General features: G+C 40.1%; 1 protein-coding gene across 4 annotated transcripts; it reads left to right on the top strand.

The window, feature by feature from the left end:
- The first annotated feature begins 640 nt into the window (after positions 1-640).
- On the top strand, positions 641-11706 carry LOC137546148 (transcription factor 15-like). 4 transcript variants are annotated; one of them, XR_011026185.1, is made up of 3 exons: positions 641-1215; positions 2695-3668; positions 3763-11706. XR_011026185.1 is itself a non-coding variant. In XM_068268218.1 (2 exons), the coding sequence occupies exons 1-2, from the start codon at positions 667-669 to the stop codon at positions 2725-2727; spliced, it is 582 nt and encodes a 193-aa protein (XP_068124319.1). In that variant the 5' UTR covers positions 641-666; the 3' UTR covers positions 2728-11706. The 4 variants fall into 4 exon arrangements, 1 of the variants encoding a protein (XP_068124319.1); XR_011026186.1 differs by having other exon boundaries at positions 2695-3838; positions 3971-11706; XR_011026184.1 differs by having other exon boundaries at positions 2695-5728; positions 6441-11706.
- Positions 11707-12319: the final 613 nt, after the last annotated feature.

Below are 12319 nucleotides of genomic sequence, written 5' to 3'. Positions count from 1 at the left end.
GGTGAAGTCCCACTGTCCCCTTGGCCAAATGCTGTAGCTTAAATTATGTATCAAATTGTCTCGATATCAGACCGCTTGAAATTACATAGTCAGGATGAAAATGCATTTAGAAAATTTGTACAAGGCATTCACCGAAAGGTTCATCTCTGCCATTATTTCACCAGCATTTATTGTCTATACACTGAGATATTGGCAAAACCTTCAACCAGCAGAGTTTCGTAAAAAAAAAAAAAAGTTCAATCTGGATAATGAAAATTGAAAATTTACCACTTTTAAATAATTCAAATAAAAATGATAACAAAAATGAACAAATATATAATAAACATGATGCTCCGTGTTTTAGGACATAGACTGAGGTTACAGTGTTTCACATGTCACCCTAGTTAGCACATCGCCTGTCCCCTCTCACTCTCTTTTGATACAGGGCTTCTGTCTTTAGCTGTTACCCACAACATGACAACAAGAACAGGTGCACTGCTTAGGATGGTGCCATTGCCCCATGCTCCATAACTATCCACCAACCCCACCTTTCTTGCCTTACGGAGCAGCCACATGCTCAGTCTAAATGGAGCAACCATTCAAAAAATGACCTGCTGAGGTGTCAGTGGATCAAGTGGAGTTGCTCGCTACTAACAGGTGCTGTTTGCCTGCTGTGCATAAAAAGTGATGGGAGCCCGGGGGATGGTGCTGCTTATGAGGACAGACTCACAGGCTACAGCAGTGGACTGCAGGACGATGAAGTGTGTGGGTAGTGACATTGGGCAACCTGGAGACTGCAGTTCTGGTCTGCTCTCTGATGCTGAAGATCTTGAGAGCACGAGTGACAGCTCAGACAAATCCTTGGGTGGAGGGGAGGACGGAGGCTACAGCAGTCCAAATGGGGACAACATGGGAAAAAGGAAGAGGAAGGGCAGACTATGTGGAGTCAGTAAGCAGAGACAAGCTGCCAACGCTCGGGAGAGAGACAGAACACACAGTGTGAATACAGCCTTCACTGCTCTCAGGACATTAATCCCCACAGAGCCAGCAGACCGCAAACTATCCAAAATAGAAACTCTGAGGCTGGCTTCTAGTTACATTTCACATCTAGCTAACATCCTGCTGCTAGGGGAGGACTGCATGGATGGACAACCATGTCTCCAGTACAGAGCTTCTGTGGCCAGCTCAGCACCCCGACCCATCTGTACCTTCTGTCTCAGCAACCAGAGGAAGATGGTAAGTACTGCACTGAATGAAACAAGCTTGTCTCATGCAAAGTCTGCCAGTGTGTTTATGCAAAATATAATGGGGCTCATTTATGAACCCTGTGAGCAAATAGAGCAGTTCCCCAGAGCATGCAATTAGGTTTCAGCTGTTAAAGGAAACAAGGATTGTGATTGGCTCTGGGCAGCTGCTCTACTTTAGCTCCAGCTTCATCTGCATATGCCAAGTCCAAACACACTCATTTACTTTACTAAATAAAGTGTAACAGGATATAAATCTTCATCAATCCGCCTGTGAGGCCTGTCCTGAACTAACACCTCTTACTTCACGTAAGAGGTTTTTTTGTTTACTACTGAAAATGTCCCACTTCAGCCTTATTAACACTTACAGTTCTAAGAACATGAGTACAAAAATGCAGTGATCTTGGATTGTTTGCTACCTTCAGGTTACAGGATACCTTTGTGTCAATAGAGGCCTCAGATATCCTCCTCCATAGTGCACAGAACATAGGTACACTATAAGTACATTATAACATAAACCAGTATTCTTTTTCAAGCTATTAAACCTAGATTTAATCTAAAGCTTTGTTATTCATATGCAAAGTATTTAAAAGAAAATATTAAAATATTCACTATCCTTTACAGTGTTTCAGGCATGTATACTTAATACTGATTATTTTAAATTACTATTATTATTTACTGTAGTGTTTATATAGTGCCAACATCTTCCACAGTGCTTTACTGAGTATATATAGTGTTGTCACTAACTGTCCCTCAGAGGAGCTCACAGTCTAATCCCTACCATAGCCATCATAGTCTACATCCAATTTTTAGGGGGAACCCAATTAACTTTAAACCATTCAGTGTTTGTAAGAAGGCAGATAACATCTCTTGCCTTTACTTGTTTTTTTAGGTTATGTTTACCCTGTCCTGTGCTATGCCAACATATATACCAACATATATAGATATTGATAGACAAGCTCCATCTTTCTGTACTGTCATGGTTACAGTTATTTTCTAAGCCTAGACAGCAAAGTAATCAACTTTGATAACAGTATTCATTACCTGTTTAGCCTAGTGTTGCTTGCCTTGGAGTTGCCAATTTACCCAAATGATGTTGAAATTCTGCTTGTTCCCATGAATGGGGTGCTTATAAAGAAGGGAATACTGTGCCTCTCTGAGCTTGCCATTGTCAAGTGTAGACTTTTGCTGGTTACATTCTAATAGGGAGTACTAGTATGAGGCAATAGTTAATACTAAAACCGTCATTAAGGTGGCATAACAGTTTGAACAGATTGTGCCTAAAATAAATTTGTTTCAGTGGATGAGGGGTTAATGATATCATATGCAGAATACCCAAACATACTACGGGGAGAATACGAGAGTTGTGAAACATTAACCTGTTCCTTTGCTTTGCGGTAGTCCTGTCAATGTTTTGCACACTGTGACCTTATGAGGCATGCCTTCTAATGTCTCTGTGTTTTCTCTACAGCACAGGGAAGGGGAGAAGCACTTGTCTATTTAAGGTGTATGTGGACATTCACTCAGATGAGCAGCTTGCACAATACTTGCACTGAATATAGACCTGTTCTAAATATACCCACTTGACACTCTTTTGTTTACATTGAACTTATGAAATGCAACTTATGAACGTTACTTCTAAACATCAAACTCCTACCATACTGTGCACTTTACTTTACACTGGAACAACTTTATTTAAGAGGCTTTGCAACTGATATCTAACTCAGAAATGGAAATTTGCACCTGGTGTTGATGCTATTTTTTGCGCAAGAAATGTTAAACCCAAGCCTGATACCAACAGTGGTTAAACCAACGACACATGATGAAACCTGACCCTGGACACGCAATGCTTCCATCAGAGTGTGTTGTCATAACACACTTTCACCTGTGCTTTTCTCCACCAGTGTCCTGCTTTCTAGTTATTATCACCAGACTTGTGGACAACCAACACATACTACAGGCCATATTAGTATGGCTGTCACTTGTGGGATGTAATGCACATTATAAACTAAAGTACAGCTATTTCAGATTACTGAATTACTGACCCTGAACTTTTTCCCCTGCTGAGACCTATGACTTAACTAAAAAGAAGTAAAGTAACTCTCCATGTCCAAAAAATACCATTGCTAAGTTCAAGAGCAGACATGGGCGACACTGACGATGAATGTGCAGAATCCTAGAGATTAACATTAGGAATATGCCAGTAAAAAGCTTCTACAATCTATAGGACAAGAATAAAAATGTTACATGTTAAGAAGCTGTATTAAGTAGAACTCCAAGTTAAACAAAAAGCCTTTTAGGTGGAAACATCCAGACTCACTTTCTCCATGGCAGTTTGATTGGAGATCCTTAAGGCTGGTTTTACATATGAAATTTGCGATGCAGGAGGTGTACCGCAGCACGGTGCAGTTTAAAAGGGTGCAAGGGGCATAAAAGGAACCTGAGGTGAGTTGGATATGGAGGCTGACATATTAATTTCCTTTTCAACAATGCAAATTGCCTGGCTGTCCTACTGATACTGTGTCTCTTATACTTATAGCCATAGACCCTGAACATGAATGCAGATCAGATGCTCTGACTCAAGTCTGACTGGATTACCCACATGCTTGTTTCAGGTATGTGATTCAGACACTACTGCAGCCAAAGAGATCAGCAGGGCTGCCAGGAAACTGGTATTGTTTAAAAGGGAATAAATATGGCAGACTCCATATCACTCATCTTAGGTTTCCTTTCACATTTTCCTTCAGTCTGGCTGTCACTCTCATAGCCTCCTGCTGAAGCTGAAAGATCTCCTTCACTGACTGCAGCTCAAAGCTTTACTTCTGGTTACTGACCCAGTCATTTTGCATGACATTGTATGGAAGGTGTCTGTCTGGGAATAGAAGCATTAGCTGTGATCTATGATGGGCCTGGGTAGTCTGGAAGTGCCATGAAGTAGGTCAGTATAGACGTTTCTCTCCCTTGCCAGTATATTTTGTTTAGATTTGAGCCCTACTTCAGATTTAAATAACAAATTTCATAATTTACATCACCTTCTTCTTAAAATAAGCTTGTCGAGTCATGGCACTTGCTGAAACTATTGCTTAACCTGGTAAGCATGCCATCTGCTGTTCTGTACACTATCCTGACTGGCACTGAAGCAGACCACAGAGCCACAAGGAGAGCAACCAAACTCTGGAACACTGCTTCACTGTAAGTAACTGTCACAGTCTTTAATTCTCGATACTGTAGTAATGATCTGGGCATTTAACTTATCCTTGTTTACTGACAGTTAAACTCAAACATGTTATTTTAAGTTTGGATGAGGTAGAATTAGAAGTTAGAATTTCAGCCTTGTTTCCTGTGTTCCTGACCTGCTTCCTGCCCAAACAGGAAGCCGGTCACACTTCCTTTGCCAATGGCATCCTGTGTTTACATTACAGCTCTTGTGGTCGCTAGGACCGGATATACGGGGAATCCTCCACTACAGAGACACAAACAGCAATAACAGCCTGGCATGGGTCCTAACAGATCCCACTGTATACAAAACTAAAAAGAAATAAATGGCTAAAGCTGGATTTAATGACCTTCCCAGCAAGAAATGTGAGAGCTGCAAATTCTGGCCTAGTCGCCCAAATTTTTATAGCTGAAATAAGAGATAACTGAAAATGATGAAAAAAACCCAAAACAAAACATTTTAATAACATGCTGGATGAAAACTCTACCATGCTTTACATTTTTACTGCATTGAAGTTACAATACAACACTGAGGTATCTAAATCAATCAGAATGCGATATCGTAGTAGACCTAATATCTCTATCCTGAGTTGGAAATGCCAAATCCCAAACATTCGCTGGCCACACCTTCTACCTCCTCTGTGATTAGTCACACAGGAATTGCAGTGGCAGGTAACAGAGTTCAGAGGTCTGACAGGCTGGCTGAGGCAAACTGCATCCGTGGAACAGGAAGTCAGGTACCATGAGCTGGAGAGACAGGTGATGTTATCGGAGATTCATAAAGCTAAGTGATGTGTTATGCACTAAGGCTTTAATACATATACTTATTTTAATATTAAGCACCTGCTACATTGTACATATGCATGTTTTATGCAAAGAAAACGCATAGTTTTGTTTCTGCTCTGAACGTGTACAATGACCTGTTAGGACTTTTAGTCAAATATGCCAAAACATAGTTATGAAAGGAAAGACAGGTCTGTTTCAAAACTTTTTCATCTTAAGTGTTAATACCTCAGATGTGTACTGTATTCTAAGATTCATTTATGTATAAACGATGCCCACTGGCATATAATAGTGGCAGCAAAGATGCTAGCTTGCAGACTGTATACATTTCTTTAAAATGTAGAACATGCACTTTACTGTACTAAATTTACTTGAAAACACAGCAGTTAGCCTTTACTGTAATACGTTTTTTTAGCTGTATATGAATAATTTTACAGTGCGTAAAGCTAGACAACTAACTGAACATACTAACTGAACACAATGGAATCCACTTTTCACCTACAAAGGCCTCGATTCATAAAGCATTACCTCATGCGGTAATGCTGAAAACAGCAGACTTTACCGACCACTTAGCAAAATGTCAATTCATAAAGGCTGTTACCGCATGAAAAGCTGACATTACCGACCAGGGAGATAAATTACCGACTTGGCTGCAGTTACCGACAACACATGTCAGTAAATTGTCAGAAAATGTCAATTCATAAAGCCTTCAACATGCGGTAAGCCTGGCGGTAGTTACCGACACCTCTAGTGAGGTCTTAACAAGTTACCGACAGCTCTGACAGCTCTGATGAATGCAAAGTGCAGAGAGCCGAAAGTCTGTTTGATTCATCTGTGGAGAGAGCCAGAAGCCGTCTGTGTGAATCATTTCAGCAGGCAGGGAAAGACTGTGTGACTCATCTGTCTGAGTCATCAGTAGAAAGAGCCGTCTGTGTGAGTAATTTCTGCAGGCAGGGAAAGACTGTGTGACTCATCTGTCTGAGTCATCAGTAGAAAGAGCCAGAGAGAGCCGTGTGTGTGATTCATTTCTGCAGGGCAAAAAGGGAATCGGAACACTGCTCTACTCTACCGCTCAATGGGCTGCGGTAATTTACCGACCTCCAAGGGCAGCTGGGGAAATCTTTATGAATTAGCACACAGACCGGGAAAATACCGAGTGCGGTATTTTCCCGACAAGATTTTTTTTATCGCACTGCTGTTTATGAATCGAGGCCAAAGTGTTCCTTAAAGACCATCTCCGGCCAAAAAAAGGTCTGAATGGCAATACATATATGTAGTCTATGCACTATATAGAGTTAGATGAACATATAAAGTTTATATCTGGTACATCATATTGGATAGAACAGGCTCACATTTATAGCTGTAGCAGCACTTCCTTATTTATCCTAATGCTGAAGCTTTGTGTCTTCCCCTCAAGACTAGTTAACTCCCATGCCCCTCCCTCCCCTGTTCTCTGCCTGCCTGGCAGATTATTTCTCTTTTCACTGTGTGTAACAGAGAGGAGACACAGGAGAACTGCTGTAGCCTGTCTTAGCGTGACTATTTGCTATAATTCTTATTTCAGATGTCTGCCTAGATTCGATCACATGGACATGGGGGGTGGAGCTATGACCCAGCATCCTTTGCACCTATGGTTTGGAAAGAGAAAAAATGCCAGGGCCCAATTTCACAGTGGGGGCGGGGATTTCAGGACCACATGTGGAGTACGGATCCTGGGGGTGAGAAAACCACACTTTATCATGTGTGATTTTATATATCTTGGCAACTGATTAGGTTTAAAGAAAACTGTAATTTATAATTTAGGTACTCTTTAACTGAATCAAAGAAAGCAACCCTTTGCATGCTAGTCTGTAGCAAGAGCCAACTATTGTAGGTCACATTGTCTCTGGTATCCTTCATACACATATGGTACATTTATTGGCTGTACATACAAATGTGTATATGCTTACCAAACATTACATTATGCTTATTTTCCCATTACTAAAATACATTCTAACTAAACAACAAAGAAAAGAATTGTAACCCAGTGAGTAATAATATGAAAATATATCCTTCCGGCAATACGCTATGGGCGTTAGCTGGTCGTTAAGTGGTTATGCAACAGCAGAAAAAAAGCATGAACTGTGAAATGTCAATTTATATATGACTATGTATTTAAAGTGTACCCAAAACGACGTGTTTCATGATGACATAAACATGTGTATGTACGGTGCAAAACATATTAATAACTAAGCTGTTTTACTTATTTTATTTTGCTGCCTGAAAGTGTTACTATTTAGGCATGGAAGTGACAGCTTCTGCTTTGTCGGTACCTTGTCGGGGATTTAGTAAACCTCACTGATAAACAGATTACAGCCATAAAAGTGTTCCTGGCACAATACAACTTCTGAGATCAAAAGGAAATTTAAAAAAAGGTTAATAGTTCAATAGTTAATGTATTTGAAGTCTGGGGCACTTAATAGACTGCTACTGAGTAGAAGCAGCAAAACATTCAATCTACTTTGTAAATGTTTAAATATAAAATAAAACCACGGGATATCTAAAAAATAATAATTTTTAGAAGTAGAAGTATAAATACAATTGTCTATCTCATCAGTTTATTTTCACCACGGGTTCACTTTAAAGAGACTCTGTAACAAAAATTTCATCCTGTTTTCTACCATCCTACAAGTTCCTAAACCTATTCTAATGTGCTCTGGCTTACTGCAGCACTTTCTACTATCACCGTCTCTGTAATAAAATCAATGTATCTTTCCCCTGTCAGACTTGTCGCCCTGTGTCTGGAAGGCTGCCAACTCTTCCGTGCTGATCTGTTATGCACACTCCTCTCCAGGCCCCTCTGTGCACACTCCAGTGTGTGTGTTATTTACATAAGCCAGCAGCGTCTCTGCTCTCTGATATCAGTGAGAGAAGAGAGCTGGATAAAAATCCTCCTCTGTTAGGCTGTGAAAGGAGCTGGCTGACACATACTGAGGAATTACAGACACCGGCAGAGCTGTCTGCAGGAAGAAACGATCAGCCTCACAGCCTGTCACTAGTATTCAGTGGATGAGAGCTGCAGGGGGACAGAAGGTAAACACACAAATGATCTCTTGAGATTCAAAAGGAAGGCTGTATACAGCCTGCTTGTGTATGGATGTATTTTCTATGTGTGGACATACTGTACATCAACCTACTTCCTGTTTTGGTGGCCATTTTGTTTGTTTATAAACAAACTTTTTAAAACTGTTTTTGACTACATTTAATGCGGCGGGGAGCGGCGAAATTGTGACAGAGGGGAATAGGAGATGTCCCCTAATGCACTGGTATGTTTACTTTTGTGCGATTTTAACAATACAGATTCTCTTTAAGTAAGTGGTAGCGTGTATCATACACAAATTATCCTGAATGTGTAAAATATGGAAAAAGATATGAAAAAACTTTATACAGACACAGGGCATAAAATCCTTCAGGCATTGAAAGAATGCCCAGAAAATGTTTAACCATTTCCGCCGCCCACGTCCGGGCGGCAGCTCTGCAGCGCTCCCGTGCTTGGTGCTTGGGCGCGCTCCCGCCCGCGATTGCGGGCGCGCCCCCGCATCCCCGCTGTGCCGCCCGGTAGCCCTGGGATCAGTGAAAGGGAACATGGTTCCCGATCACCGATCCCTTTCCCCCGCAGAAAAACCGAAGCGCTCACCTGTGAGGCTCCGGCTCTTCTGCCCGGAGAGATTTCCGCATCCCCCTTGTACTTCCGCTTAGAGAGAAGTACAAGGAGGGAAACAAAAAACGAAGGTGGCCATCTTGTGGCCAAATAGTAAAACTACAGCTACACATTTTTTACATTACTATTTACACAGCTAACAACATTAAAAATTAACAGTTTATGTCCCACACCAAAATATTACCCAAATAAAAGTTTTAATAGTAAAAAAAAAAAAAATTACAATTAGAAAAAAAAAAAAAGACATAAATAGTTACCTAAGGGTCTGAACTTTTAAAATATGCATTTGAAGGGGGTATACTACAAACATTTTCAAAATTATAAGCTTGTAAATAGTGATGGACGCAAAACGGAAACGATGCACCTTTATTTACAAATAAAATATTGGCGCCATACATTGTGATAGGGACAAAATTTAAATGGTATAATAATCGAGACATACGGGCAAATAAAATACATAGGTTTTAATTATGGTAGCGTGGATTATTTTAAAGCTATAATGGCCGAAAACTGAGAAATAATGAATTTTTTCCATTTTTTTCTTATTAATCTTGTTAAAATGCATTTACGGTAAAGTGGCTCTTAGCAAAATGTACCACCCACAGAAAGCCTAATTAGTGGCGGAAAAAAACAAGATATAGATCAATAAATTGTGATAAGTAGTGATAAAGTTATTAGCGAATGAATGGGAGGTGAAAATTGCTCTGATGCATAAGGCGAAAAATCCCCGCGGGCTGAAATGGTTAAAAAATCCCAACAATGATTTCTCAAGGTTCTGTTGGAAACTAAAGGCAAAAGTAAAATTCACAAATATAATAACTTCATCAGATCAATATGACTGGCCAGATAACATGATATAAAAGGTTATTGCAATGGGAAAACCCCAGTCAGAGTACCTGTCACTGCCTCAGTACCAGAGAGGACACCTCTCGCCATCATTGCTTCATATTATCCATTGTTGTGTATATAAAGGCGATGAACCACTCATTCTTGCTTTCTCTAGTTGTTAACATACAAACTCAATGTGGCTTAGACACTGTTTATAATTATAGCCTTTAAAGCCCAATTCCAGGACAAAAAAAAATATTTTAGATATGGATCTTGTGGTAATGGTACGAATCTCTTCTGAAATGTTATTGCTGCCTTGTGTACTAGTCTATCATTTACTATCCAGATAGAAAGTAGTGTAGTGAAATCTCTATAAAACTGACAACTAGACATAAAACACTTTTTGTAGAGTGAGGAAGAATTAGACTTTCCTACAGATTTTTATTTTTAGAATGTGAAAGCCTAACGGTGTACACATCTGCACTTACTGTTGCCTGCAGGGAACGGGACTCAATCCTTCAGGCTACAGTTGTGGGCCGAGTCCTGTACACAAACAACGCTAGCCTACAAACAAGTGATATGTCTGTTGCTATGGAGAGGGAGGAAGGACGATGACATGGTACACAATGGAGTGGCTTAAAAATACCCCCAAAAGTTTCTCGTGCCTTTCCACGCTAAACTATTTTACTGGAATTGTGCCTTAGATTTGCTGTTATTCATTTTAGTTAGCAGAAGTACTGCCTGAACCAAATGAAAGTACCTCCTGGGGTATGTGCACCACGTGTTGAAAAGCTAGTATTATAAGACAGAACGGTCAATGAAGCCAGTTTGACTGTATACCCAGTGCCAGTACTGTACACTGTTTACATGATAGTTTAGGTAGTATATTCAAGAGTACATAATTTGCATGACAACATTGTGGGATGCTTCACTTAAGAGTGTGAGTCTGTCCACTAAACCAAAGTCAAAGCTCAAATCAACATCACTGTCCAGGGGGGGCCGGAGCATCGGTGAGCGGCTGCGCGGGCACAGGATGTCTGCGGGGGACCATTAGAAGCCCCGGGTAAGTTCAGCTCATTTTCCCCCGACCCCCCTACAGTATCCCTTTAACTGCTAAAAACTCCCACTGCAGGTATTTTGGGAGATACTCCCTAAGGCTTGGTTCACACATAAAAGGTGTCCAGTCCTGTCAGTTTATGACAGTTTTGTATGAGTTTTCTATGGCTTGTTTCACACATAAATCTGCACATTTTCAGTCCAGTTATGTCAGTTTTGTATCTGTTTTCTATGGGTGTGTTCATACATAAAAGGTGTACAGTTCCAATCTGGTCAGGTAAAACTGATAGAAAACTGATGCAAAAATGACAGGACTAGACTGGACCAGAAATGTACAGATTTATGTATGAACCAAGCCTAACTATCTTATCCTTCACAGCATTAATATAAGATGCATGACAGAGCCAGTATATTGTGCTAGCTAATGCCACTTGATGCCAGTCATCACTTGCTTCAAATGCAGTCCATTCCCCACTCGTTGCAAAACTGACAGTGAATGGCTCCTATTTTATATATAGGAGCTGTTTACCCTTGTCAGTCTGCAACAGATCCATTGTGGTAAGTGGACTACACTTCTGTGACTACAGCGCACCATCGCAGCTAACACTACACTGTCTGCTCCCACTGGCCGCACGTGATGCACTGCAAGTGCGAACCGAGCCTCAAAGTGCTGGTCTATTTTTTAGCATCCATATACCCTTATACAGGTTTGTGGGAAACTGACACTCTTTAGTAAACCACTCCTGGCTTTTTCCTAGTTGGTGCTAGTAACATTTTGATATATCAGTAAATAAATTGTACAGATTATGTTTTCAATATTCAGTGTATACAGCACTAATTAAAGTAGAACATATGTTTGTTGATGTTGATATGGCATGTATATACAGGAACTAAAATCTATTTTGTGATATCCTAATGTTGTATTTATATGTCATAAAAGCTATTTTATTAAATAAACCAATAAACAATACAAGTCTGTGTGCTTTAATGGTAACATCTGTAAGCTTTGCTATTTGGACAGGCTCACAGGAACAAACGGTCAGGTCTAATGAACCTGCTCAAACACAGGTTAGTGTACATTTTAATGACTTCCTACATTAAGTTTGTAGATTACAAGCATTATGTAAAAGTGGTGAACAATGCATACCAATGTATAAACAGAAACTCCCCATGCGGAACTGCTGTGTGACAGACATGAGGGGACCTCCCAATGAATTTCACCACCATCATATATTAACAATGGTTCCGAATAAAGGTGGCCACACACCATACAATTAAAAGATCCAATTTTTCACCAATTTGATAAACATGATTGGTTGTCCCAAGTTGATCGAAAGCCTTTATTTGTTTTCGATCGAGAAATCTGATTGAATTTCCAGGGGTTTTTTTTTTCAATATTTTTCATTTGGACATGTTGGAAAATGTAGACCAATTTTATCAAGAATTGAATGGTGTGTGTTTGATTGTGAAATTGTATTCAACCAGAAAAAAAATGTATGTAACTATTCAGTAC

This window comes from Hyperolius riggenbachi, chromosome 2, assembly GCF_040937935.1.
Source record: "Hyperolius riggenbachi isolate aHypRig1 chromosome 2, aHypRig1.pri, whole genome shotgun sequence".
Classification (NCBI taxonomy): domain Eukaryota; kingdom Metazoa; phylum Chordata; class Amphibia; order Anura; family Hyperoliidae; genus Hyperolius; species Hyperolius riggenbachi.
The sequence above is the reverse complement of the archived record's forward strand: the minus strand, read 5'-3'. Positions and strand labels throughout refer to the sequence as shown.

Excerpts from the sequence above, each read along its gene's own strand:
- LOC137546148 (XM_068268218.1), top strand. The coding sequence starts at position 667 with ATGGGAGCCCGGGGGATGGTGCTGCTTATGAGGACAGACTCACAGGCT. Across the intron at positions 1,216-2,694 it reads TCAGCAACCAGAGGAAGATG|CACAGGGAAGGGGAGAAGCA; the intron begins GTAAGTACTGCA and ends TTTTCTCTACAG.